General features: G+C 56.9%; 1 protein-coding gene across 2 annotated transcripts in view; it reads right to left on the bottom strand.

Moving 5' to 3' along the window:
• Positions 1 to 5,783: 5,783 nt before the first annotated feature.
• Positions 5,784 to 27,788, bottom strand: part of LOC143168725 (carboxyl-terminal PDZ ligand of neuronal nitric oxide synthase protein-like) — a 38,485-nt gene continuing 16,480 nt past the window's right edge. The window contains exons 3-11 of one of the 2 annotated variants that reach the window (XM_076355469.1): positions 15,526 to 15,618; positions 14,762 to 14,820; positions 13,104 to 13,212; positions 12,498 to 12,639; positions 11,908 to 12,068; positions 10,076 to 10,243; positions 9,257 to 9,422; positions 8,429 to 8,786; positions 5,784 to 7,977 (exon numbers count right to left, since the gene is read on the bottom strand). In XM_076355469.1, the coding sequence (XP_076211584.1) occupies positions 7,488 to 7,977; positions 8,429 to 8,786; positions 9,257 to 9,422; positions 10,076 to 10,243; positions 11,908 to 12,068; positions 12,498 to 12,639; positions 13,104 to 13,212; positions 14,762 to 14,820; positions 15,526 to 15,618 (1,746 nt within the window). In that variant the 3' untranslated portion in view covers positions 5,784 to 7,487. The remainder of the gene's footprint in view (positions 7,978 to 8,428; positions 8,787 to 9,256; positions 9,423 to 10,075; positions 10,244 to 11,907; positions 12,069 to 12,497; positions 12,640 to 13,103; positions 13,213 to 14,761; positions 14,821 to 15,525; positions 15,619 to 27,788) is intronic. The other variant, XM_076355470.1, reaches the window with a different exon arrangement.

Below are 27,788 nucleotides of genomic sequence, written 5' to 3'. Positions count from 1 at the left end.
GGATTCGTGGGAAAGCGGCCGCAATGATGGAGGACTCTGGATGCAGGCAGCTGCCCACGGCACCGGGGCACACGCTGCCCGGGCCGGGCACCTCGTGCGGGCAGGGGGCTGGGGAGGCTGTCCCTGCGCCGGGGGCTCTGGGGAAGGGGCGATGCAGAGGGCTTGCTCTGCATGGGGGAGCGGCTGCGGGTACGAGGTGGGGAACGCTGCAGCCCTCCTTCGGCAGGATGGAAACAACCCCCAGCAAAGACAGTTCCTCTGGATGTCTCTGTGATTAACGGGAAGAATATGTAAATGTATATGGCCGTTGCCATAGCTACAGCAGGAATCCCGGCTGGTGCTGGGGAAGGCAGAGCCCCCGGCCCAGCCCGGGTCAGGATTTGCATTCCTCACACAGCGGCACCCCGCGAACCCCGTGGCGCTGACATGGGAGCAGCCGGGCTGTGCCGACCCCTGTGCCACCGCCACGTCCTCAGCGCAGGCAGGGGGACAGTCCCCCAGCACATCGTCCCACCACTCACCATCCTGCAGCCACTGGCTGCTGCACGGCAGCATCAACCTGGGACGCTGCAACCTCTCGCCAAGATAGGTCCAACCCCAGCCTGGTCACGGGGTCCCCAGGGAGAAAACACCCTCATGTCCCTCAGGTCCCATGGTCAGGTCTTGTCACGCAGCAGCAGAAAGCTGGGTGCAACCAGGAGACGGATGGGGATGGGGATGGGGATGGGGATGCGGATGCGGATGCGGATGCCCAATGTGCCCATGACCCTCCTGCTCCAGGTGCACCAAACCCCCAGGACCACCCAGCCCACCTCACACCAGGCCAAGGAGAAGCCCTTCCCAGCAGCTCGTTTCTGGCTGATCCTATAAAGCTGGGAGGGAAAAAGGGGCTTCCCCTGTGTGGAGCCTGCGGAGCCGCCCTGCCTGCAGCTCTGGTGAGTGCTGCGGGTTCAGGGTTGCAGGGGGGGGTGGGTTGTGCCACACCACAGATTGGGCTCTGTCACTCACTAGTGTGGCTGTCACGAGCCCTGGCAGGAGCCCTTGCCCATTGGTGGGCGTCATGTGTGCTGTTGGCAAGTGCTTGTGCCCGTGCACGAGCCCTGTCCCCCAGGACGTGCCAGGTGGCTGCAGCCAGAGCGTGAGGATGAAACCTGCTGGTGTTCAAGCACCCAAACCCAAAAACTTCCTGGTTACCTGTTATTTGCACATCTCCTTCCCCCTGCGGGATGAGCAAAGGGGTTTTAAAACTCCGTAGAACAGACCAGTTACTCCTATAAACTGAGAAACGTAGGAGGGATGAGAACTGAGCCTGCACCCGCTGTAACTCGTGCTGTGGACGGCATTGCCAGACCGCGGCCCTTCTGGTGATGAGGGTTGCTCAGGGATAGGTTTCATGCTGAAAGCGTTTGTTTTCATATTTATTCTCAACCTATGTTGTAAACCTGACTTGAAGCAAGACGATGGATTGCTGCTCCCAAACCAGAGCCCCTCCAGGCGTGGCGGGCGGGGCCAGGCAGGAGCCCCCGGTGGGCAGGGACCCTGCGCTGCCAGCGCAGCCCATGGCTGTCCCCGCACGGCCTGCGGCCCCTCCCGGCTCCCGAGGGCAGCAGGGGCGCGGGGACCCCCAGGGGCGCGGGGACCCCTGGTCCCGCAGCCCCCTCCCTGGCCGGCCCTGGGTTTCTCCGCTGTCCGAGGGCTTGGCCGTTACCAACGGCAGGCGTGCGCGGCCAGGCTCTCTGTCTGCTATTTCCTTATAATTTAAGAGCCTTCCTCGCATTAATCTTTTTATTTTTATTTTGACAAATGTATGTTTCCAGGAAGTTGCTGAGGTCAAAGCAGCATCTGTTGCTCGTTATTTTGGGGGATGCAGAGGGTCTTTGTGAGGGTTTCCAAAGCAACAAGGAATTAAGTGGTTTGTAAAGCAGAGCGCAGGAATGAGGAGCGGGCTGGGGCTTCCCGAAAGGCGGCTGAAGATGCTGATGAAAATCAGATCAGCTCGCCTCTATTTTCTTGGAAACTTGATCTATTTTTCTTGTACGACTGTCAGCCCGACTCCCGTATTTCAAGTGCTTGGCCGCCACAAGCTCTGCGTTTCGGCGCTGGAATTAGCGTGGCCCCGGTCAGACTTGCTTTCCCCGGCCCTGCGCCGGGTCGCGCTGTGCCGGCAGGGAGGACACAGGCTCTGCGAGACAGGAGCAGAGCGAAGCTTTTGGGAGCAGCAGTGCAGGTCCCCTGGCACAGCTCTGTCTGGGGACACGGGCTGGAGACCCTCGGGACGGGCACCAGCCCCCCCTCCCCTGCCCCGGGGAGGGCCCTCGTCCCCCAAAATCACACCACGAGTTGGCCAGCACACCCCATGGGGGGCCTGTGGCAAAAGCTGCTTTTTCTTTGAAAACAACCCAAGGAGGGTCCGGTGCCAAGGCGAGGGCTGCGAGGAGCCCAGGAGATTTATCGCTGAGGAAATACTTTCTCCAGTAAGGGCCGATGGCCACAGCAGGAACAATGGGAGATTCGCAACGTGAACAAAGCTGATTTCGTTCTTCTTTTTATCAATGCGTTTTCCTTGCGGAGCCTCCCTTCCTGGAAGTGGGAGATGCAGCTTCCCCCGCGCGCCAGCCGTGTAATCAGCAGGAATGGCCATATCCTGGCTGGGAAGCGAGCTGTGAAACGCTGTCGCCCACCGTGATTTATGAGCCCGTGGCAGCGGCCAGCGGCGGGGCTGGCCTGGGGACAAGGTGCCAGGGCGCGTGCAATATCCACGTATTCTTTCTCCTCCTCGCCGGGTCCCCGGGGAGCCGCCAGAGGAAGCTAATGGATTAGACACACACGTTCCACTTGATTTTTTTTATTTTTTTATTGCCATGTCTTTCCAAACGCCTTTAGCAGACGCGCGAGCACAATGGGGCCGGGTGGTGAGCATCCCGACCGGGCGGGCAGCGAGGCAGCAGCCTGCCTGGAAAGGTCAATACAGAGAGAGTTTGCTCTGGGACACGGGGACAGCCTGTCCTGAGTGGGTATCGTCCTTCCCCGCCTGGGAGGGCTTGCAGGGGCCATGCTCAGCATCGGCTCATCGCCGTGGAGGGGCAGAGTTAAGGTGACTCCAGCTCCTCCGCAGCCAGTGCTGACCAACAGCCTCGGGGCATCACAGCACCTTGCCCACGGGGTTATTGGCACCCATCAGAAGCAGCTGGCGCTGAGCAGGTCTCTCGCTGTGCCTGGAGCCGTAACGTCCTTCCCGGGGGGCTCACGGGTGTGAAAGCGGCCAGTTTCGCTCCTGGGCCCGCGCTCCTGCCACGCTGCATTATGCAATCCTCACCCGATACCGGGAATATGAAATAATTATTCCAAGTGATCAGATTTTAATTATGCAACACAGAGGATGATTATTGTATGCCAAATTGGTGCTGAGTGCTTAGTTATGTATATGCCAAATTTAGTCTATACTATTATACCCAGTGGGTGGCCGTAGACAATCAGGAAGTAATTAGTTTTGCTGGAGGTTGTTCGCCTGCCTGGTTCGCTGTGCTGTCTGGGGAGTGTCTTGCTGCGCTCTGTGAATACCACGGGCTTTGAGTTCAATACCATCTTTTTGTGACAAGCTAATAAGCTGTCTGCATGTCGGCCTGTAATTAGCGCTGTCGATATTCATTTGGAAACGGGGACCGCGCTGAGCGGCTCTGCCGACTGCGCTTCCCTTTGTCGAGGCTCTCGGCTGGTCCCTCCTCGCCTCCGAGGAGCGGCGATGGGCACGGAGGGATGGGGATGTGGCCGGGTGCCGGATACGCTCGCGTGTGTGCGGCACCCTCGGTTCCCCACCGAGGAAAGCACCCAGCCATGAGGGGGCTGAGCCCCTGAGACCAAAACCTACCCCGTGCCAGCCTGGCCCCGTCCCTCATGGGGGAGCTGCCATCGGCCCTGGGTGTGGGGTGTCCCCCGGTGCCCTGTCCTGCGGTGCCGGCCGGGAAGGCTGAGCCGGTGTGGGGCGTGCAGTGTGGGGGAGATGGGGATGCGCAGGGGGCTTTGGCTGGGGTGGCCGTCCCTCCCCAGAGCCGTGGGCTGCTCTCCCTGGGGAGCCCCGAGCATCGCCGGGGGGTGCTGAGGTGCTGCGTGGTCGCACCTTTCCAAGGTGGCCTGATCCTGCGAGGTCCGGGCTCGTCTGTTGGGGTCTCACATGCAGAATTGCTGGGGGCCCTGGGGCTATGTTCGCTGGGAGCTCACCAGGGCCACCAGGGCATGTCCCCCCGGGATGCCGTTTGCAGCCGGTCAGTGTCGTGGGGCACTGAGAACCGGCCGCCTCTGCGGGAACGGCCCAGATCTGCCAGGCAGGAATTGTCTGAAGTACGGAGCAACTTTTACCTCTGTTACACAAAGGAAACTTTCCTCCTCTTTTTGTTGGAGATGCTCACTCCATTGAGATGATTGGCATACTGGAGAGCTGAGAAACTAAATTGTTTATACACTAATGAATAGAAGCTTGATTGCAAGATCCTGTTTGGAAAATTATAGTGCTGAATTGAAGCCGTACAATTACATCCAAAATGCTGCATATTCATTTCATCTGCTTTGCATAGAGATTAACAAGCGAGCCCTAAAGCAGACTCTGAAATTAAAGCTAACACCAGATTTAGTCACAGGTTACAAACTAAATGGCATTGTTTGATGGGTATGAATCTTTACCACCTGCCTGCCTGATGATTGCTAGCAGCTTACCAGACAGCAAAGGAAAAAGTTTCTTCCCATGAAGGAAGCATAATAAGACACTGGGCTGGAAGTGCCCCCTCCCTGTGCGGGCGGCCCCCCCCAGGCAGATGTCTGCGGTGGGCCTGGGGAAAGGGCTCCCTGCTCCCGGCTCCGTCACACTGGAGGCTGCACTCGGTCTGTGGAGGGATGGAGAGTGGCCCCGAGACCCCCGCAGAGGTCCCGGGTGCTGGGTCCGTCCAACCCCCAGGGCTGGGCTGGGTCCCTCCGGCCAGGGCCACCCTCCAGGGGCTGTGTGGGGGGACGGTCTTGCAGGGTCCCCATCTGTCCTGGAGCCTCCGTGCGGAATCATCCATGGGTTCCTTCCCCTCCTTGGAGGGGATGGGGTGCTGTGGAGGGCAGGGGGTTCTTGCCCCTCTCAGCCACGGGCAGCCCCGGTGGGGCCCCGGCATGTGGCTGGTCCCGTCCCATCCCGCAGCATCAGGTTTTGCTGCCTGCCTGTGATCTACCTCTTCCATCTGCAGTGCTCTCACCCTGCATGCCGGGGCTGGGCTCGGTTTGGGGGCCAGGATTTATTTTGGGGGGAGAAATGGGGACAGGAAAGGGCAAAGGGTATGTGTGGGGAGCAGGGTCCTGCCCGGGGGCTGCACATCCAGGTGGGGGCTGTGGTGGGTGGCAGTATTTGGTGCCACGCAGCATGATGGGGGGGTTGCTTTGGAAATGGGCCCCGTCCCTGATCAAGGAACCTGTCCCCAGTGTGGCAGCATGTGTGGGGACGCAGGACCTCCTGCTGTCACCAGCACTCCAAGGGGGAGCAGCCGGGGCTGTGGCTCAGGGCAGCCTTGGTTCCCAGCAGGGATCTCGCTGCTTTGGGAACAGAATAGAATCATAGAATAGTTTGGGCTGGAAGGGACCTCTAAAGGTCATCTAGTCCAACCCCCTGCCGTGGGCAGGGACATCTTCAACTAGATCAGGTTGCTCAGAGCCCTGTCAATACCTGGGGGGTATTCCGATCTGCACCTGGGGACAGCGGCTTGGGGCTCCCTGCGTGCAGGCCCCGGCGGGGCTGAGACCACAACACTTGCTCTGCAAATCCGACACCTTTATTTTTTTTCTTTAAAAGTCAGTTACCAAACTGCAGCGTACTTTACTCCTATGGACGGGCTGGTCTGTCTCTACCGCGCTACGGGACAGCCCAGCTGCAGCTTTACAAGTCCCCAGGCCTGGACACTGGTGGTGATGCTGTCGGCTCCTCCCGGCCAGCTCCGGCGTTACCACGGCTGGCTCTGGGGTACATGTCCCGTCACTCCCATCTCCCCCCGTGGGAGCAGCGCTGTCCCAGGAACAGGCAGCGCATCTGCTCTGAGTTTCCATTTCTACTCAACACTTCCCCATCTCAACCCTCCAACACTTTCCCAACACCCTCTTGCAAACAACCGAGGTAGACGAGCATCTCCTCGGGTCCCTCCCCAAACCTGCCCGGGCTGAAGAGGGGCGCACAGCACCGCTGGGGCCTTGCCTCGGCCCTTCACCCAGGGCTGGGCTTCTTCCTTAAACCTTAACTCATCCCAGGACATTCACATTTCTGAGACCAAACCCAAACCACACTGTTACACCCTAAAATCAGCGCAATGGAGCAGCCTCCTGCCTGCAGCCACCAGCTGCTCAGAGGCACAGGAGGGCTCTCCCACCCTGACCCCAAGACACGGGGTGCACCGTCCCTCCGGGGGGGTCACCCGCCGCAGCAGCAGGCTCCCAGGGCCAGCCCTGCACCCAATTAGTGGCCTCCGGGGGGTGGCCCCAGCCTGTGTGGGTAGCGGGTGCCAGGGTGTGGGAAAAGGCACCTGTGGGGGGAGGCAGTGGTGGCTGTGCCACGTGGGGACGCGGTGGTGGGGCTGCTGTCCCCAGAAGCAGGGCTGGGCTGGGCGCAGCATGGCACTGGTGGACACGGGCTGCCTGGAGAGACCTGGCCCGTGGCAGTGCAATGGCAGCGTGGTGGCAGCCTGGCACCACCTCGGGGAGCCAGGCAGGGGAGCGGCACCGCGGCTGTGCCACATGGCCCCACTCACACTGCTACTATGGGTGGCAACTGATGGACTGGGTTGGTGACAGCAGCCTCGTGTATGGGTGTTCACAGCCCTGCGCCATGCTGTGCCCCCATCCGGGGTCTCCCGTCGCTCCGCTCCTGGGGATGTCTCTGCCGTAGAGCATCCCGTGGGGAATGCTGGCTGGGTGGGAACCTCCCTGGAGCAAGTCAAACTAGTGCCATCCCCATCCAGCGTGCCCTGGCCTTCAGCAGTGCCGTCTGCCGGCTCCTCACCCTCCTGAGCTGCCCGGCAGGCGACGGCACACGCCCTGCTAGGGGCTGGGAAAGGCACCCGTCTGCTGTGGGAAGGCTGGGGCTGGTGCGGGGCTGCCTGCAGCCGCCCGGCCAGCAGAAGGGATGTAGTGACGAACGTGAAGTGTACCTCTGCCAGGCAGCAGCGGAGGGAGCTGCCCAGAGGCAGGGACCCCGTGCAGCATCCCTGGCTGTGTGAGCAGAGAGGGGGACGGGGCAGCAGGAAGGCAGCGTGAGCTGGTGCAGATTGAGGGCAGGGACTGGCCAGGTTGCATCCTGCGTGGCAGCCCCGTGCGTGGCAGGGGGAGCTGCTCTGTGGGACGGGGACAGGAAAGGGACCTGCCTCCCAGCCTGGGCACAGGGGCTCCCAACCCCAGTGCAGGCTGGTGGAGTGGCATGGACAGAGCTGCTTGGACTGCCTGCCAGCCAGCTGCCACCTACTGCGGTCCCACTAAGAGGGGACCCTGCTGGGCCCCACGGCAGTGTCCAGCTCTGGTTCAAGTAGCTCATCTTCTGAGAAGCTGATGTGCAAGCAGGTGTCGTCCGCAGGGGAGAAGGGCAGCGTGCTGTCCGTGGGGCTGGCCAGGGTGGCCAAGTCCTTGGCCAGGGCCTCGCTGGCTGCAGGGTCGCGGATGCTGGCCAGGGGGGACATCTGCCCGCTCTCTCCAGTCCTGTCCTTGCCCAGAGCACGCTGGCAGGTCCCGGCAGGGACAGGCTCCGTGCCGGAGGCAATGCTCCGCATGGGAGTCCTTGCCTCGGGGTCCAAGAGGGTGAGCGAGTTGGCAGTGATGCTGGTGAGGCTGGAGATGCTGGGGCTGGGCAAGCTCATGTGGGCAGTGCTCTCAGGCTTCACCTCTACTTCCAGGCTCGGGGAGGTCTTGCTCGACCTTTTGCGTAGGATGGGCGGTGGCGGGTTGAGCTTGGGAATGGGCTGCTGCCGCCTGGGAAGCAAAAGCAGAGAGAGGAGGTGACGGGCAAGTACTTACCTGCGTGGGGGGCTTGGGCTGGCTGCCCCAGGCTCTCGAAAAGACTTTTGCTGGGTCCCATCAGTGCAACCCATCGCCTACAAACGTTGGAGCTGGAGTGAAGGGATGTGGCAACGACCATTTCGCGGCAGGGCAGGCAGCGACCCCACAGGGGGACATGGTGGGTTCCCTGCCCTGGCTTACTGTACCTGAGCCAGTGCACAGCCCTTGGGCTGCCTGTCCCTGCTTCTGAGTGCCCAGAACACAGCCCTTCCTCCCCAGCCCCTGCTGTAGGCTCTGCTGCCACGAGCCCTCCGAAACGTGGCCTGTGCGGTGGGAGCCCTGCTGGGGCAGCAGAGGGGAGTGGGAGAGTCTGCTCGGGGTGTTGCCACTCCAGCTGGCGGGAGACAGAGGTGGCATATCCTACCTGTCCTCGTCCCCTCTGTCTGTGTCATCCACCTTCTGCCGGCTGCTCCCGTTGAGCAGAGCGAACTCGCTGACCTCGGAGCCCTCCACACGCCGGCTGAGCCCATCCTGCCCCTCCAGCACAGCCAGGCACTCATCCCCCTCCTTGCTGCCGTAGCGGTGGCCACCCCTCTCCAGGCTGATGAGGTTGAGGTAGGAGTCCCCGGGGCCCAGGGCTGGCAGCGAGCCGGGAGCCACAGGGCTGCCCAGGATGCTGGCAGGGGTGGAGGTGGACGGCAGGTGGACGTCCAGGCTGTAGTGGTTCTTCAGGTTCAGGGAGAGGGACTGAGCCAGGGACAGGTTTTGCAAGGAGCGGTCAACTGGCGAGAGAGGGACAAGAGGCACGTGAAGAGCTGGGGACCTCCAACCCAGCTGCTCCCCTGGACCGTGAGGGGTGCAGAGGTGCTCCAAAGCCCCCCCAGAGCATGCTGGGATGGTACTGGGAGCGCCCCAGCTGCTCCCCGTGACCGTGAGGCATGCAGAGAAGCTCTGAAGCCTCCCAGAGCCTGCTGGGCTCTTACTGGGAGCACCCCAACTACTCCCTGGGACCACGAGGGGTGCAGAGAAGCTCTGAAGGGATGGCGCTGGCAGCACCCCAACTGCTTCCCAGGACCCCAGCGGGTGCAGAGATGCTCCAAAGCCCCCCCCAGAGCCTGGCAGGCTGGTGCTGGGAGCATCCCAGCTGCTCCGCATGACCGCAAGGGGTGCAGAGATGCTCCGAAGGCATGGCGCTGGGAGCACCCCAGCACCCAAACAACCCCCACCCCGGTGCGGGGGCCACTGCGCTCACCCGGCTGCCGGTGTTGCTCCCGGGCTTCCAGCACCGTCAGCTGCCGCACCAGCAAGGAGACGTGCTGCAGCAGGTCGCGGTTGGTCAAGAGCAGCTGCCGCACCCGGGCCTGCGCTTCGATCCGCGCCGCCGTTTCGGCCGCCAGTTGGTCCTTCAGCAGCTGCACCTGCGGGATGGGGCGATGCGGGGATGGGACGCGCATCCCCGGGACCCCCCGGGACCCCCCGGGACCAGCGGCGCGGCGGCCCTCGAGCGCCCCCTGCCGGCCCCGCCGCGGCACCCACCCCCCGCCCCGAGCGGGTCCAGGCCGGTGGAGCCGCGGGCGGGGGGATGCGGCTGCATCCCGGGCCGGGAGGTTTTGGGGGGGGGGGGTGAGGGGTCCGCTGCGCCCCCCCCCGGTAACATGAAACGAGTTGGGGAGGTGTCCAGCCGGGGGGCACCGGGCTCCGCGCTCTGATGCTGCTTTGGGGGAAGAGGCACGGTGGGGCGGCTTCCAAAAATGGGATGAAACGGGAGCGGGTGGCTCTGTGGGGGCCCCCCGTGACCCTGCTAAGAGCGGCCTGGGCTTATGCGTGCAGCCAGCTCCATGCCTGGGGGAGCTGTGCTGTAAACAATGCTGCGAGCTGCGCTGCAAGCCATGCTGCGAGCTAAGCTGTAAGCAACGCTGCGAGCTAAGCTGTAAGCAATGCTGCGAGCTCCCCATACTGCTCCCACCCCAGCACAGGGTGCTTACCCCTGCTGCCAGCCCAGCCTGGCCGGAGGCTAGAGCAGGGAGAGGAGAAAGGCTGGTGCCGCCCGAGGGGAGAGCAGGACGCGTACCTGGGCCACGGCCACCTGCGTCTGCTGCTGCTGCTGGAGGAGCTGCTGCTGGAGCAGCTGGAGGCAGTGCTGGGAGGCCAGCGGGGTGATGGAGGCCGAGGAGCAGGGGCTGCTTGGGCTGAGCAGCTGCTGGGAGCCAGCCGGGTGGAGGGAGCAGTTCTCGGCATCCTGGGCACAGAGAAACGGGCAGGGTGAGCGGACCGACCAGCTCAGGCTGGGATTTGGATCGTGCTTCCCCACAGCACTGACCCCAGCGTGGCAGAGTGGTCCCCGCACCCCTGGCACCAAGGGACTTTTGATGGGGGCAGCCCTGGGCTCGGTGTCAGGCACTGCACTACCTGATCCTCAGGACAGCATGTTTTGGAGTGACTCCCGCTCCCAGAGAGCTGGCGGGGCTGCACCATCTGCATCTGGCTGTATCTCCAAACAGCAAGCGCAGATCCCCAGGCAGGAGACATTGGGGAGTGACCCGATGACACCCCACCACCTTCCCCATGATGTGGCTGCCCAGGCTGGGCGATTTCTTGCTGCTTGAAGCATTTGCTAGTGGCAGCAGCAGTTTATTGTCAGGGCCATCAGCATATTAAAATACTGCAGGTGGGCAGCGTGGATATGGAAGCACAGCGGTCCCAGCCATTGGAGATACCCAGTGTGAGAAGGGCAGTGCAAACTGACCAATTTCAGAGCAGCCCGACCCAGCCACAAGCCCCCCCGCACTCCGGCACGGCGCTCAGAGCTCAGGGTCTGCCGGGTCAGCCCAGGGTGGGGGAGCTTGCGGCCACCTCACGTGCCCTGGGGACCGTGCGGTGGCCCCGTGCGTGGCTCACATGGCCCTCTGTAGCATTGGGGGTCTTGGCACGCAGCCCAGAGCCAGGCAGCGCGTCCCCCCGGCAGGCAGCCTCCCACCCTAGCAGTGGGGGTGTTTTAGGACGGTTCCCGTCGCAGCGTGCCCCACTGGGAGCTGGCCCGTGGCTGCTGCCTTTCCTGCCCGCTGCCCTCCCCTGTTTGGGCAGCTCGAGCACCCAGAAGGAAAGCGCAGGAAAGCCCTGCCTTTCCAGCCACGGAAATGAATCCCATTGAGTGCATTTCACCGCAGCTGTTTTCAGCCAGGCCTTGCAAGCGATACAATTGTGTGAGATGAAGCGATGCCATTCAGGCCGCCGGGAAGCGCTCACGGAGAAGCTCTGCAGAGCAGCTATTCATTATGGCAAAAACTGCTCATGCCGAACGTGCCCTGGGTGCCTGTGCTGCCGGGGCTGGGCCCCCTTGGGAACGCTGCTCCCTGGGCCTGGGGGCCGAAGGGAGCCGGGGGTCGCTGCTGGGGCAGTCGGATGAGTGACTGCCTCAGAGTGGCACTGGGGGCACAGAAATCCACCCCGCATGGCAGGGAAACGGTTGCCTCGCCAGAGATGCCTCCTCTTAGTTTCCACCTGTTATGTGGATGCTGCTGCAGGAGGGGGGTCCTGCCTCGATTCTCCTTTCTAGCACCGGGCAATTGCTCCAGCAGAGCCCCTCTGTGCTCTGCCCTGCCTGCACCGGTGGGGTCTCCTGGGTTGTGTTTGAAGCCCGCCCAGCCATACGCCGTGGTCCCACTCCCAGCTTTCGCCTCTCCCCCTGCCCCAGCGCTGGGACACAGCTTAGCTGCGAGTAAACCGTGTGCTGAACACCCTGTCCTGCCACAGGGGCTGTGAGAGCAGGGAGCCAGGAGGGGGTTCTGCAACAGGGTCTCCACGAAAGCCCCTCCTCATCAAGCCGTGATACAGTGACCCCGAGCAGAGGAACCCCAGCAGTGGCAGAGCACGTGGACCGTCCCCCAGCCCACCCCGCATTACCTGGCAGTTCTTATCCTTTGAGGCTTGCCCAGGTTTCAGCATGCCAAGGTCCTCCCTGGCAGCGGGCAGCTCTCCGGGTCCCCTCTCGGACACACAGATGCCATCAGAGTCGATGCCAACCTCGTCCGCATCCATGATCTTGGAACCCTTTATCCGGTGAACTTCAAACAAGACAGATAAATAAACCCAAGCCCCCCGCCCCCATGCAGGATCGCAGCAAGAAGCCGGGGCCCTGAGCAGGGCTGGCAGCCAAGGTGACAGCTCAGGGACAACGTCCCAGACTTGCTCCAAGTCTCAGCATGCTGTGAAGGTGCAGGAGGAAGGGAGCGGGCCAGCCGAGGGGCTGGTGCCTGCAGACCCCTCAGCCTGCTGGACAAGGGGGCTTAGCCTCCGCCTTCCTGGTGCCCAGGATGAGTGAGCAGACAGGGCAGATTCCCCGTGCCCCCCATCCGAAGGGGCCTGAAGCTCTCACTGTCACTAGAGCTGGCCCACGAAGGACATGCCACCTTGCAGTTCCCCACCCCAAAGCATCCCTGCTGCCGCTGCTGAGGGAGGGGTCTGCCCGTGCCCCATGGGGAGCCGCGCGTCACCTTCCAGCGGCTGCTCCTCTGCCGACTTGTCGCTGGCGCCGTCCGCCTGCCCGTCGGCGTTCTGCAGGGCATGCTGCAGGCTCAGCTTGTGGCACACCTCGAAGGCCTGCCCCACCGTGCGCACCACCCGCATCGCCTGGCTCTGCGGAGCAAACCCATGCTGCTCAGCCCTGCGGAGGCCACGCTGCTGCCGCCGCTGCCGCCCCGCTGCCAATGGGAAAAGTGGGAGCCTTCCCCCCTCTTCCCGTCCCAGGGCTGCCCCACACTGCTGTGTCTCTTCCTGTGCCGGGGGGCTCCAGCACTGCCCACCGCTGGACCCAACACACGGCATCTGCCCGGTCCCCTGCTCCTGGAGATGAACGCTCTTATCTCTGTGTGGGCTGGGGCAGACGGGCTGCGCTGCTGCCCGGGCAGCTGGGCCAGGAGGGGACAGGCACCAGGCACGTTTTTTTGGGGACATCCAGCACCGGTGCTGCCTCGGTCTCTCCCCAGGGATCTGCACCCTCTGACCCAGCAGTCACTTTGGCTCCTGCACGGGAAGGTGCAAGGTCCCTCAGAGACCTCTCGCCTGGGGAGGACCCGGCCGAAGCCCCGGCAGCATCCTACCTTCTTCTTTGATTTGAAGACGTTGCACCTGAAGGAGTTGTTAGCGCCATCCCTTGCAATGTAACTAAATATTTTCAGGTCTTGCGAGTCGTGAGACACATAGAAGATTCTAGGTGGTAGAGAGACAAAGGGAATTAAACACCCAGGGGAGTCTGCCCCCAGACAACCTTGGAGGCTCCCATGTGTCCCCAGGGTGGCTGGCTCACAGCTCCAAGGGCCGGAGGAATGCGGCAGTGCCGGTGCACGGCCCCTCCTGCAATTTTCAAGGCAGGAGGCGACAGATTTAGAGAATGTTTCTGGCTTGATGGAAAACCTTCTGGTTTCTGAAGTAGGCAAAAGCTTTTTAAAGATGCTGTGGGAAAGCTAGAAAATCTATAGTATTGGAAAGCGTGTGGCTATTTCTAGCCCCAGCAATTAATCCCTGCCCAGGCTGCAGCGTGGCACAACTGCCTGTACAGCGAACGTCCTTCCCGCCTCGGTGCAGCCAGCCCGGGGACCCAGCCTGGGTCCATTCGCAGCAGCAGGCAGGTGGCACCGCACAAAAGCCAGCGTCCCCTGGATGCCTCTCCCAGGGATTCTGAGTGTACTCAGAGAACTTCTCTCTCTCTCCTGTTCAGGCTGACTTTTTCTCCTCCCCATGCTGCAAAACCATTTTTAAAGACCTTTTTATATATTTGATTTAATCAGGTAAAAATGTGACAAGTGAGTTCAGCTCTAAATAGAGAAGAAACCAAAGGGATTCTTGAGATGTTTTTTCTTTTGCCCTTTTCTGTCATTGGATTTTTTTGTGTTGAGCTTGCAATTGGAGCAACTATCGCCCATGTACCACATCTTGTAATAATCTGTAAAAAATGCCAGAAGGGAGAGGTAGGCTCGGATAATGCATCAGCACGTCCTCCGCTCCTTAGCTCCTCACCAAGGGCTCTGACCCAGAAAGGCAACGTTGGTGATCCCAGCCCTTGGGGCTGTGGGCTTTGCGCTCGTGGTACAGTTATTCACTTGGTAGATCTAACAGCTTGGTGCAACCTGTGCTCTTAACTGTGTCCGCAGGCTACGCACCATTGGTGGGGTTGCCTTCAAGGAAGCCATCCCTGATGGCTCCTGAGGCATCAGGCTTACATGCAGCAAACCTCTGTAGTTTACAGTTTTCATGTGAAGTTTACACGTGAAGTTTACACATGCAGTGTAAACCTCTGGGTGGGGCTTGTGGTCTCCGAAATACTTTGAGATCCTATGACAGGTGCTACGGAAAGTCAATGCTATCTTACCACGTCCTGTATGGGTTAATTCCCTGTAAGCACTTACACCTTAGAGTAAGGACCTTCTTCAGAAGCACACGGCAAGCCATGCTGTGAAGGAAAACTGTGGGAAGCCTGTCTTCAGAGTCAGAATCAGAGTAATTCGGGTTGATGGCATCTCTGGGGGTCATCTAGTCTAACCCCTGTTCAAAGCAGAGCCAGCTTCAAAGCTAGATCAGTCCGTCTCACTCTCAAAAATGTATGAAAAGGATTCTCCATCAGAGGTAATTCTGTGACCTCGTTAATTTTTCATGGTCCTTTGGAAAGCCAGCCTTGGTGGAGGTAACTCAGCAAGCGGCAGGATGGATACGCATCGCTCAGGGCTGATTGGACCTAGCTGGTAAATCCCCTGCCACGTACCTGTACACAGGATCGTGCATCACCACCATCTTACTCTCGTCCCAGGTCCACTCCTTTCTCTGTAAGCAGAAGGCAGAACCAAAATTACAGTGAGTCAAGTCAAAATGAAACTCCACCAGGCTGATGGGCAGGAACCCTGGAAAACGGTGCATTTGTCCCAAGCCAAATCCAGGCTACAGTTTGACTATATGAACAATGGCTGTTTCATCAGTATCTTGGATAAAAATAGATTTCTTTTTGATCATTTATCATATCCGATCATCTGTTCACAGCCTTCAGGCTGAAAATGGTCCCTAAGATTAATTTATAGCATCAAATATGCAGAAGAGTAACACGTTTTGGGGAAGAAGGCTCTGAGCTAGGGCTTAGGAGATCTGGGTCCAGCCGCTGGCTCAGCTTGGTGGGAAGCCCAGCCTGGGCAACGAGCTGAGGGGTGCTTAGCCCAGGCAGCGCGGAAAAAGCTTACCAGCATTAACAAGAAAAAGAAACTGTATTTCCTGAAAGCTTGACATTTTTTGATAGGAAAAAAAAAAAATCTTCTTCCCACAGTGTAATTTTCCCACTCTTTTTTCAGCAAGGTTTTGTTATTAGTTTGATGAAAAATGCAGTGTTTTCTTGTGAAAATTCTGGGTGGTTTTTAAGAAAAGGCCAGTTTTGTTTAGAAGTGTGACTATCCAGAGCAGCAATAACACCCAGACATGGTCAAAACCAACATCCCGGGTGCTCTGGCCTCAAGTGCCCCGGCGGGGCTGGAGAAGTCTCACCTTCTGCTTCTTGCGCAGAATCACCTTCACCCCGTCCACAGACACAACGATGCTCACTTTCTTCTTCTTAATGTTCTTGGCTTTGAATTCATACTGATGGGAAGAAAAACCCAGGTTAGAAAAGAGGTAGGATTGGGGGGTACCTGGGACAGCGTGCGGTATTAGTCAGTGTTTTACATGAAAATGTCGGTTTTGTGTTTAATCCCAGCTGCCGAGGGAAGTGCGAATTTGTTTTATCCTACTAAGAAAACGCATATTGGGAAGGACCCGCTGCCGTAGCTGGGATGCCGGGCAGGATCCTGGCTTTGTCAGGAGCATCCCTTGGGAGAGGACAAGCAGAGCTCGATCCTCTGGACTACATCCAGAGACCGTTAATTCGGATCCGGGAAGAACTTTCCTGATGCGTTGGCTGTGCCTAGCCCAGCTCTGCACCAGAGGCTGAACGGGGAGATGGCACCTGCAGCAAACACCAAGCAGTGATTTATGGCATCTCCAGTGCCCTTGTATGTCAGCGCTGCAGTGCATGGGGAATATAAAATCACTTATGAATTGCAGGGAGGGCCAGATGGGTGGCAATAACACAATTATACCTCAGTCATTTACATAATCACATTAACCTCAGTGGGCTCGGTATCTCTGGAGGAAAACCCAGCTCCTCACCTGCAGGTGTCTGCAGTCTGAACTCACCTCCATTTGTGTTAAAAATTAAACTGCTAGCTTTTAAATGTTGCTTTTGCTGACAGCTGGAAGCGTAGCAGAGCCCTTCCACTCTGGAGACCTGTATTTACAGCACTGATCCTTACTGGCCCTCTTTTAGGCACTATTTTCAGCTTCCAAAAACCGAAACATTTTGATACCCCGTATTTTTCACAGTCCCTATCTGAAATCCAGATCCTCAATTTATCTAAACCAGCACATCCATTACTGTCAGTGCAGCTACAGTAACAGCCACCATGTATCTGTTAAAAAATAAATCCTTTGGATTAACTCGATGTACAGTTACCATAGCTGGAAAGCAGAGGTTACAAATCCCCTGTTTTAATAGTCTAATAATGTCAGCGGTGCTGTAACGGAGCTGGGACTGGGCAAAGGGGACATCACGGGGACACCACTGCCTGCTGGCTCTGCCCGTGTGAGTGGCTGCAGCAAGGCTACAGACGCGGCTGCTACATGGGCTGCCGAACCGCTCAGGACCCTGCGAGGACCACAGAGATGCAGGCACACCACGGCAGCTGCCCTGGAGCTCGCGTGGCTGAGCTAAGTGACAGCCTCTGGGCTCTCTCCACATGCTGTTAGTTATGGTCCACCAGAAAACAGGCTGTGGACAGGCGCTGGCCGTATCTTCCAGCAGTCTGTCAAATTGGAGGCAGCTTGCAAGCTTTCCCTGCTAAGGTGCCAGGGTGACTCAGACCCTGCAGCCCCCTCTGCGGCGTCCTGTCCCCCCGAGGACAGCCAGCCACCTTGCTGGTGAGCACCATGCCACCGAGCCTTCCCGGGGAACGCTGCACCGCTCCGACGGGCTCATGGGGACAGGAGGTGCCTCCGCTCCATTGCCAGGCTCCACTCTCTCCTGGGATGTCTCTGCCACATCGCTTTGGAGAATCAACGCAGACCGTGATTCGTAAACGTGGAGGACAAGGCGGTGCCAAGCGGTGGAGTGCAGCCTGAAGCCTACCTACACTGTCTAATTAGATATCTAATTAGAAATCTTATCTCTTTATACAGTCGGCGGAGCTGCAGGTAGCAACTGAGACGTTAAGGGAGTCCAGGCACCTTTTCCAGGAGCCTGAAGTTGAAGAACTCTGTGTGGCTCTGTGTCAGCATGGCACCCAAGCACTGCAGAGAAGATACACATCTTGCCAGCTCCCCAGCACCCATTGTAAGCCACGCCAGCCTTACAGGCAGAAAATTGGGTGGCTTTCATGTTTATCAGACTTTTGATGCTGCTCATTGAATTCTTAGCACTCTGCAAGGTTTACGGTATCAGACAGTCCCCGGATTAATCCATAGTCTTTTGATCTCCCCATGAATTATTACTCTGAGACAAGCTCTTTAAAAATCTATCTATAGCACCACTGCGTGTGAAGCCAGAGCTAAATTTGCTATACACGTTTTTTATTTATAGGGAGGAGCGAAATGATGGGCGAGGTGGCAAGTCCATCCTTCAGACTGCTGCGGGCCAGGGGGGACCCGCGGGAGATGCACACATCTGTGGGGCTGAGGCCAGGCAGCCGGGCTCGCTGGCCTCAGCACCCGGGAGGGCTTCTCTCACCCTCCACCCAAGCAGCCCCTCGGTGCCCTGGCACCCCCAGCCCAGCCTCGCTGGGTGCTCCCAGCTCCGCCAGGCTGGAGCTTCCCCCTCCCCTACACTCAGCACCGCCAAACTGTTTCTCCTTGTCTGCTTGCATGAATGTCAATAAAACCGGGATAGATTGTTCTGCCTGCTAAAGAGCTATTTATCTTTCTCTATACACAAATGGCTGGGAAAATACTAGCCGAGCTTTCCAAGAAAGAGAGAGCAATACAGTGTATTTTCCTCTTGTAGCAACAGGGGTGCAATTACATTCAAACAAGGCTCTTTACTCAAAGGCTTTAAGCAAAGTCCAAGTCTGGATTTTGCAGAGATGCTTTTTCTTTCTCTCTTGGACAGAAAGGAACAATCGGGAGCAGTGGCAGTGCATCTCCGGGTGCTGCCAGGAGTGATCACAAGTCTCTGTAAACCCAGGGAACTTCAGCCAGCTACCACACCGCACCACCCCACCCCAGCCTGACTCTGGAACAGGTACGGGGCTTGAGCTCCAAGCAGAGCCGCACAGCCGGCGTGAGCTGCCCGGCACACTCTGCCCTTGCCCCTGCTGCGGGCCAGTGCTGAGCCGCCGAGCCGTGCTGCTGCAGCTGGGGCTGGAGAGGCACACGGGGCGGGAGCAGAGCTCAGAGCTTCTGCCCTGCCCCAGCGACACGCACACCCCACACACAGTGTCTGAAGCAGTTTTGACCCTTGCAATCTGCCTGCAGCACCCTCAAGCTCTGCTCAGGATGCAGCCCTTTGCCACAGCATCGTCAGCGAGGAAGGAGGCCGATGAGTTTGCTGGTCCTGCTTGCTCCGTGCAGCTCGTGGCCGCTGCTGCTCCGTGCTTTGCTGCTGCATCCTCGCCGGAGCACCTACCAACAGCCTACGCACACTCCCCACAGCAGAGGTGCCAGGGTCCCAGCCATGGGCAGAATTAGCTTGGCCTGAAAACAGTTAAAACTCATTGGGCCCCAAAATCCTTTCTAAAGGGTGAAAACCCTCAAGCAGCAGGAGCTGTAGGATGGCCTGGCCCCAACCGGCTGCTCAGCATGCGGAGCAGTAACGCCAGCTGGGCAAGAGCACCGTGATCCCGAGAGCAGGGCTGGGCGAAAGCCCTGCGAGCCCACACCGCACCAGCTTGGATTGGACTCTCTCTCCATCTCTACACATAAGAGGCAGATGGGATAAAGCTTCAGTCATTTAATTGCTTCCTATCAAGCAGGAATCAGTATTTTAATTAACTGTGATTTATATAAGGACAAAAAAGCACATGAAAAAATACACTCCAGGAGAGCAGACTATCTCCTATAAAAATGTTCATGCATAAACCAACATACATCTGCGCACAAGGCTCCCCAGCTAACCTAGCACTGTCGTCAGAGCAAAGTCTAGTAACTGATATTTTTTTTTTCTTACTATTGAATTGATGTGATTTTTTTTTTTCCAAATTTGTCAAGGTTACCAACAAATCCAAACCCACACAGCAGCGTTCATCTTCTCTGCTGCCTTCCAAGATTCAATCATTTTTCTCTTGCTGCTTGTGCCAGCCTATAGGGGAAAGCTTTCCGGATGTTAAAGGATCTGGAGTTGCCCTTACAAGTGGCGATTCAGCAGGCAAGCCTGGCAGCTTTCTTAGCTATGGAGACAAGATGGGACATTTTAAAAAAAATGTAGGTCAAAAAAGGGCACTGCATCTCATTTAATTTAGCAGCTTCATTAATTCTATTTCTGATATGTCTGACCTGGAATACTTTCCATTTCTGCTTTTAAATCCCCGTGTTCGAATCCTTGCCTTTCATATGGTCCCACACACTGTTGGCATGTAATATTAACTTACCCGAGAGCTAAAGACTGTATGACTAGAAATGTTAATGGCGCCGTGTAATGCATATTTCATCTGATAATTCCACCCAAGCAGATATAAATTACACATGCAGTTACCAGCTTCCATCTGCTGATGAAAGAGATGGGCTAATGCACATTGGAAATCATATGCAGTTTCCAGCACTAAGAACAACTTGCATGAATAGCATTATTCAAGGAAGCAATTCTTAATGTGATTAATTACTGAAGGTATCAGGGCCTTCATTATGCAAATGAAAACTGTCATAAAATAGAGAGTTTGCAAGTCTTAGAGGCACCCTCTGTTTCCAAAAAATGCATCTTCCTCATTAACAAAGAGCAGAAGGGCCAGAGTCGAGAGAGCCGGCAGAGCCAGGACATGCTCCCTGCCATGGTTCGTTTGCTGCTGCGCAGCCCAAGTTGTACTAAGGGAAATCAAGGCAGAGGCTCTCGAGGTTTTTGAAACAGGAGTACGTCAGTGCTCCCAACCGCTGCTGGGTCAAGTACTTTGTTTGCGTCCCCAAAGGAAGATGCCACAGGCTTGGAAATGGACGACTTTTCCTGCAGCTGGAAATCCTCCAGCCAGCCGTTAGCCTGCTGTCCTGCCCCCAGCCTCCCCTCGCCCCGGCCCCGGCCTGGCAGGCTGCAGGATGTATGTGCCCATAAACAACCCCACAACAATAAGCAGTCCCAGCCCCTTCCCAAACCTTGCCCACCAGACGGACACAGGGAGCATGGCAATGAGGAGGTGGAAATCTGCTCGGCTCTGCCCCCCGACAGACCAGCTCCGGGCAGCATCACCCCAGGAGGACCCACCGGTCCCTGATCCTGCTCCCAGGCTGGGACACGGCCGCATCCCAGCCGCGTGGGAGGCATCCTTCCCTCCCACTGCAGTTTGCAACCTCCGATGCCATATGAGCGCCATTTTAGGAATTAAAGCCATGATGAATCCAAGTATTTCAAGTTCAGGAATGTTATTAATTTCAAACCAAACTGACCCGCACAGCACAAGGGCACAGCATTATCTCGACTTCTATTTGAATTACTGATGCTTGGAGTGCTGCCGCTTGGAACTGATGCTACAGAAAACTCCTGAGTTCTTCTCCCAGCAAGTGTAGCTTAGCCAAGCGCTGCGTGCCGCCTCCGAGCTGACAAACGAGCAGTGTCAGTTCCCATACCCTTTGGACCGCAGGCTGCGGTCCAGCCTCCAATCCCCCCTGAGTCACCGCGGCCCCTTCTGCATCACATCACACCTTCCCGCGCCAGCCCTGCCAGGCAGCGGCGTTTTCACCGGTCAGCCGCAGCCCGCTCCCTCGCAGCCTCCAGCTGGAAACCACTGGGTTATGGCCTTTCCTTTGTTCGTCTTGGGAAGCATGTGCCTGTCTGAATCCTATGAACTCCCAGTGCCCGGCGGCGGGGTGCACGCTCCCAGGGACATGGCCGGTGTGAATGCGGCTGGGCATAGTCTGGGTCTGTGCTGCAGTAACTGGGCAACACGGACACAAAAGCGACGCAGGAAGCAGTGGAGTCCAGGAGTGCACCTCCTGCCCAGTGGAAAAATGAGAATTTATGATCCTTGGAAACATAAAACTGTTCAGTGGAAAGCAGAAACCGAAGGGGGAGTACAATAGGCAAGGAGAATGCTGGCAACATACCCAAAGTCTTTTTTTCTCATTTAAATTAGCTCCTTCCACCATCCAACAACTTCTCTGTAGATACCGTAGACTGCTCCCCACGCAGTGAGCTGAAGGGGGCTGAGGAGCTATCATGGCCCCGCTGGGTTTCTGGGAGTCCCTGGAAGGGCAGCAAGGAAATATGACCACAGTTCATCACACAGGATTTATTTATTTATTCCTAGTTCTGTGCTTTGGCAGTGGTGCTCGCTGCCTGCGGAGCCAGGCAGGACTCCGACTTCTCCGATGATGCAGGACAGCGTTTGCAGGTTTGTGCTCCAGCCCTGGAGTTGGGGCTGGGGTGCCGGGACGTGGCTTCAGCTCATTTGTAGGGAGCAGCTATCTGTGCACGCTTCTGTGCCGGACCTCGGGTCAGGGCCTGTGGCCGCAGGCTTTGGCTGGCCCAGCGATCCCCTTCTCTCCCTTTCCAATTCTCGGGAGCTGGCTGGTCAAGGGCTGAGTTTGCACATTTGAGTGTAACCCTCCCTGTCCCCTTCCTAATCTGAGTGCAACCTCTGGTGACTGGCATCATGCCCTTTCCCCTCTTAGCACCATCCATGGGGTTCAGGACCTCGGTGATCACCCACCAGAAGGTCCCACCACACTCTCCTCCCCAGAACTCGTGCATTGGTCCTTTCCTGCCTGGCAGTTCATGCAGATAACCCCCCAGGAGACATGGGCAGCAGGAACAGGGTCCTCGGTGCAGCGCACTTTCCCTGGGGAGCTCCATATGCTCCTTCCTGAGGACTCCACCTAAACCACAGGCACAGTCTCCACACAACCCACCCAGCAATGCCGACGTCCCTGGCCACAGCCTGAGCTGCAGAGACCTGCTTAGAGACTAAGCTTTGATTAGTCTTGGCAAGAAAAGTACCATGCGATAGACTAGCCACAGATGATTTATTGATAGGGTTGCTGCGGCCGGCCTGGAGCCAGTGCCCCATGCACGGCAGCTCTGCGGATGCTGCTCAGGTGCAGGAGCTGGAGACATCTTGTCGTATAGCTGTGATGAAAGGGTTAATGGGAAAATCCAGTCCATGAGCTCAAAATCTCCCCAGCAGACCACATGAAACCATCTGCTTCCCAACACTGGCTTGGTCACGCATGTAACTGCTCTTTCAGAGCTGGAAGGTGGAAGCAGAGGTACTCGTAAGTTGGCCAAGGGGCAGGGGTTGGACTCCAAGTTATGAAGTCCCAGCACTTGGCTCTAGCTGGAGGACAGCCCTCCTGCTCCAAAGCCTCCCACCAAGCCCAGCTGCCTTGCTGGGACCATCTCTCCGTGAGATGTGCTGACACCTCCTGCTCTTCTCACTTTGGCCACTTCACAGTGACCAGCTGTGAAGAGGCATTAATGGTCCTGACCAGCCTCATCTGGGGCCTCCACCCACACCCCACCTGTGGGCACAGGAGCTCCATTTAAGCTCAGCTCTGGGTCTTCTACCCCTTTTTGAGCTCTACCATAGGAGTGCTGGTCTCCAGCTCAGCCACAGCCATGCCTGGCCATGGACCTGGTGATCCTGACCTGCAGACCGACCTCCCATCTTGGCCTTGGATCTGTCTCATCAGCATAGACCTGTCCAATGATCTGGACTCTTGATTGAGCCTGGCTGCTACCCAGGGTCTGCTCTGCTCACCTCGCTCAGGTATGATGGGATGGGGCCCTGGCTGGCAAGGCCCCTGCCCTGCCAGCCATGTTATTGTGGTTGGCTTCCAGCTCCTCACTGAGGGAACAAAGTCACCCCTGCTGCTCCCTGACCCCAGGGCAGTGTGTGGCCCCTTGCACAGCTGCCTTAGCGCAAGGAGATGCACAAGCACCTCGCTAATGAGGGGTCTGTTGGTCGAACCCCTCACTAGTGCCCAAACTTGGGGGTCAGCCCCTCACTGCAGCTAGAGTCGAGCCATGCTGCAGATTGAGGGGCGAGGAGGGATGAAAGACAGTGGAGGAAACTGTAAAAACCTGAGTTAAGCTAAGAAAATATTTGCATTTCTGGAGTCTCCCATTTGGCATTGTCAGCGCTATTTTAATTGGTCTAATCTGCAGGCCTTCTTGGACCTGTGCCCCACAACCCCTCAGCCAGCATGAGGGCACTCCAGCCGTGTTCAGCCAGTTCCTGGCTTAGTTCACAATTGCATCTCCAAAAGTAGCTTCTTGAAAGTTGCCTGTAAATGGGAAAGGGCGTGCAAGCTTGGCCCAGCCCTCAGTCCTGGCTCTGGCTGTGTTTCAGCTCGCTGCAGAGATGCAGGTGTTTTCTGTCTCTCTTTAGGATGCTCTTTAGGGGACAGAGGTTTCTGGAAGAGGCAGCACCAGGAATGCTGGGCATGCCTGGCCTGACTGCCCTCTGCTAACTCCAGTTTTGGCTTTGGAGATGCTCTGGGGTGATGCGTGTGAGTGAAGCCACAGCAATGCTTAGGGTCTAAGGGGAAAAAGATAATCCCTTAGGAAGCAGTACCAAGTGTCACCCTCCTGCCAGGGTTTTGGAAGCCTCAGAGAAGCAGTTTGTGGCTAACAGGAGAGCAACCTGTGGATCCAGGCTCTCTGGACACTCCTTCCCAACAACAGCTTTAGGGCTCCAATTGTATTGAAATAAAGCACTGACAGGTTGCTTCAGCCCAAACAGCTTGTGTGCCTTCTACGTCCCCTTGCAGACACCCTGCCTGTTATTATCCCAGACTCCTGCCTGTCACCTTGGTGGAGTGAGGGTTCATGGAGAGACTGAGGTAAACAAGCCTCCAAGCACTGTTTTGGGAAAAATGTTCCTTTCAGGAAAGGAGCTGTACAGCTCAGCAAAACATGCCTGACAATTTTCTGCTTTCATAAATATTCAAACCCAGCCACGCTGGGAGCTGACTAATCTGAAGACCTTCCCTGAACAGAGCTTTCCACGCTTCAAATTCTTTCACAGACGTGAATCCTGAGCTGTAGCTTTCCCCTGAGGTGGGCAGACATTAGCCAGACTTCCAACAGGGAAACTGAGGCTGGCTTATTCATTAAGAGTTCATCTGGCAAGTCAAGGCAGAGCAGCAAGCTGAAATCAGGAGTTTCCAGCACCCACTCACGATGAGGATTACACATCCCTGCTGCACGGCATGTACAAACTTGTGATCCCCAGCGGGGCTGCAGCCCCCATGGCCACCCAGCAATCACCTATGGAGCAGCTCAGGACCCTGTTGCACCCTTTAGTCTCTTACTTTGAAAGCCTATTTAGAGTGTAGATGAATTTGGAGAGAAACACTAAACTGCTCCTTAGTGTGAGGATGGAGAAATGCAAGCAGGCACCCACTTACATCAGTAGGAAGAGAGGTGTGCTCCTCTGCAGCAAGGGGCACAGACCAGGTAAAGATCTGCCTGATGCCCCCCTGCTTGGGAGGGCTGGGATCTGTCAGTTGTACCGCATGGCCTGAGAAACACAGGTTTCCAGGAGGGCTGCCCTAACTGAGGTCACCACACAGAAGGGGTTGCCACGGGTTGTGCTTCAGTTTGGTCATTAAACCTTTAAAAGCCTCCTCCCACCCCTCTGTTTGGGAGAGAAGCTGCTAGGGCTTGGATGGGGTGGCCGGTGGTGCTGCCTGACCTGCAGGCACAGAGCAGGCAGGGGGCTGTGAGGATGCTGCCTCTGGCTGCAGCAGCTGGAAATTGGTCAGATAAGGGGGAGGCAGGGGAAAGAGCTGCCTTTCATCCAGGTCTCCTTTGCCTTCTGAGAGAATCCTGCTTTCTGAGGCTCTGCAGAGCATTCATATGGACATGTTAATACAGGCCTTCCTCTTCATCCCCCTTCTCCCCATTTTCAACAGCTCTTATCCTTGGGAAGTCTCTGACTGTTGGAATCTCAGGCAGCCTTTAAAGATAGCTTGATCTTTCCACCTAAAGGTGAGGTGGCGAAGGCAAAGGACACGGCTGGAGTTTAGATATTCCTCTGAGCCAGTCAAAAGGATGTGGAGCAGAGTGGTCCTAGTTACACCTATGGAGGAGGCCAGAGCTCCTGCAGGTGATGGGAGCTGGGGGGGAGACCAGCACTGGCTCTTTAATTAGTCTCTTCCACCTCTGAAAACAGGCAGACTGTTCTGGAACAAAGCTTCTTTGCCTGCTTTTAAAAAAGGGTGGGATAAAAGCAGCCTTTTCATTGCCTCCTCCCTGTTAAAGAGATACTGTGATACTGCTGAGCTCCATCCCGAGAGGCGCAAGCAGCCTCGCAGCCCAGCGCAAGGTGACATCATCTGGCCTTTGGTGCCTCTCTGACAAAAGCACCATTGTGTGACTGTCACTTCCAGGAACCCCCTACTGTCCCCAGGTTTAATAGGGAGCTTTCCCACACACAGCCCTTCAGTCCTTGTCTCGCCAGGGCAGGCCAACCCCAGCTCACAGGAAAGCTGGGTTTTATTTTCCTCCCTACCTCTATTCACTTTGCAGGAGAAAACAAATTACCTTTTCTGTCTGCAGTGCTTTGGATGATTAATTAGTTTCAGTAATGAAGTAGTGTCTTGGGACCCCACCCCAACGGAGTCTCATGTACCAGGCACTGAGTGCACATGAACATGAAAATGGTCCCTACCTCAACGAGCTGCTAGGTTACTGCAGATAAAAAGTGCTAATTTCATTGGAAGCAGGTCATACTCACCTGAAATAACCCTTAGTAGTGAAACTGCAATTATACACTGCGATACCTTCAAGTAATTCTGTATTTCCCTATAAACATCAGTGTCAAGAGGCCCTGCAGAGAAGGTCCTGTTTTTGTACACGTTTCATATCCTAGTTGCCCTCCAGTCTGGTATGTAGGACAAGAGGCAAGTTACGAGATTGAATTTTTTTTTTAAACCTTGTTCATCAATGTTCAAACAACAAAGCTCAGAAGAGCAGGAGCCAGGACCCTGCGGCAGGCTCAGAGCTCCATGAAAAAGCCTCAGACCCCCTGCATGGCTGTGGGAAGGTAACCGAGTATTTTGTGTGTCGGTTTCTCATCCACAAAGCAAGGATGTTCATTTTCTACTTCATTCATTTAGTTGTTCTGGTTACAGCCAGTCCCCTGCCAAGTGACAGCTACCCAAGCACCTAGCCAGCAGGGCCAGGCCACCAGATACTGCTCGTAGAAAGACATGAGCAGGGAGCAACTGAGGATTGCTGCTGCTCACTCCAAAATCCCTATTGTACATTTGGTCCCTTCCCACCCCTCCCCATGAGCCTGACAGGCTGCTAATGCAACGGCACATCAGCGAGCTGTATGAGCCCGACAGCAGGGGAGATGCTCCTTGCTTGCTTCTTGGTATTATGGCTAAGCTGTGCAGAGAGGGAAAAGAGGAGCTGATGCCCTCACAGAAGCAGGAGGGGGAGATGGGACAGAGGTGATTAACAGGACAGCTTTGCTCTCTCTCTGGGAGCTGGTGTTTATTGCTTGTTTGGAGAGAATAAAAATTGAAAGCCAATTTTTAGTTCTTCTCTGGCTCTTCACAGGAGTGTTCGTGACAGTTGTTCTTCAGGGAGCAGAGCACCCGTTCAGACTGCCAGCAGTCCCATGGCCATGGGAGCTGGCAGGACCCACCATGGTGTGGCTGTGTGGGTGGAGGGAGCTGCAGTGCGTGGGGTGGGGGATCCAGGGTGAGGGCCCTGGCAGGGGCTCACACTGGCACAGCACAGAGATGGGGAGAAATCCTAATCCCGCTGCCATGCTGAGGCTCTGACAAAGGCAGGTGCCAGGATTTCAGGCCTCTAAATAATGCAACGCTTCCCTCTGCATTTATGTAATGATGCTATTTTAGTGTAGATAGTCCAAGCGAAGGAGGACAGTGAACCAGAGGCAAAGGCAGCTAGAGAGGCAGGCTGGGTGAGCCATGCTCTGCATGTGGGGATGGAGAAGAAGCATCAGTGCTCCTGAGGCTCAGTAAAAGCAGGTGAGGTTAAGATGTAGAAGGCAGAGGAGAGAAGGCCCATGTGTTCAAACCAGAAACTAAGTCGACCCAGCCCCTGCTCCCAAGAGGGCCAGATGTGACCTACTGTGGTTCTCCACTTCCAGCACCTGTGCTGCTCTGCAGCCAGGAGAAACCACGTGGCTGCAGCCTCCTCCTTAAAGCCTCTGACTTCAGGATGCGTGGGAGAGTGATGCTGAGCATGTCCACCCGGGGCGGATACTTATCCAAAGGAGGAGGAGGAATCTAGTTTGCTTTTGAGAGTCTGGAGAAGCTACATCTGCATGACTAACACCTGCTTTTGGTAAATGCTGCAGGGAGGGACCACCTCCTGGCTTCTAACTTGCTATCACACACCATATGCATCTTGGGTGCTGTCCTACAGCTGTGTCTTGTGGTTTCTCCTAGCCACCTACTAGGGATATTAGCATTTTCTTTGCGTATCTACAGCAGAGGTAGGAAACTGGACTTGGCACCTCTATCTCTGAGCAAGCAGAATTCAAGCTAGAATGAAGACTTGGTCTCCATTTGCATTCAGAAACAGCACTTGATTACAAACT

This window comes from Aptenodytes patagonicus, chromosome 18 (genome assembly GCF_965638725.1).
Source record: "Aptenodytes patagonicus chromosome 18, bAptPat1.pri.cur, whole genome shotgun sequence".
NCBI lineage: Eukaryota > Metazoa > Chordata > Aves > Sphenisciformes > Spheniscidae > Aptenodytes > Aptenodytes patagonicus.
The sequence above is the reverse complement of the archived record's forward strand: the minus strand, read 5'-3'. Positions and strand labels throughout refer to the sequence as shown.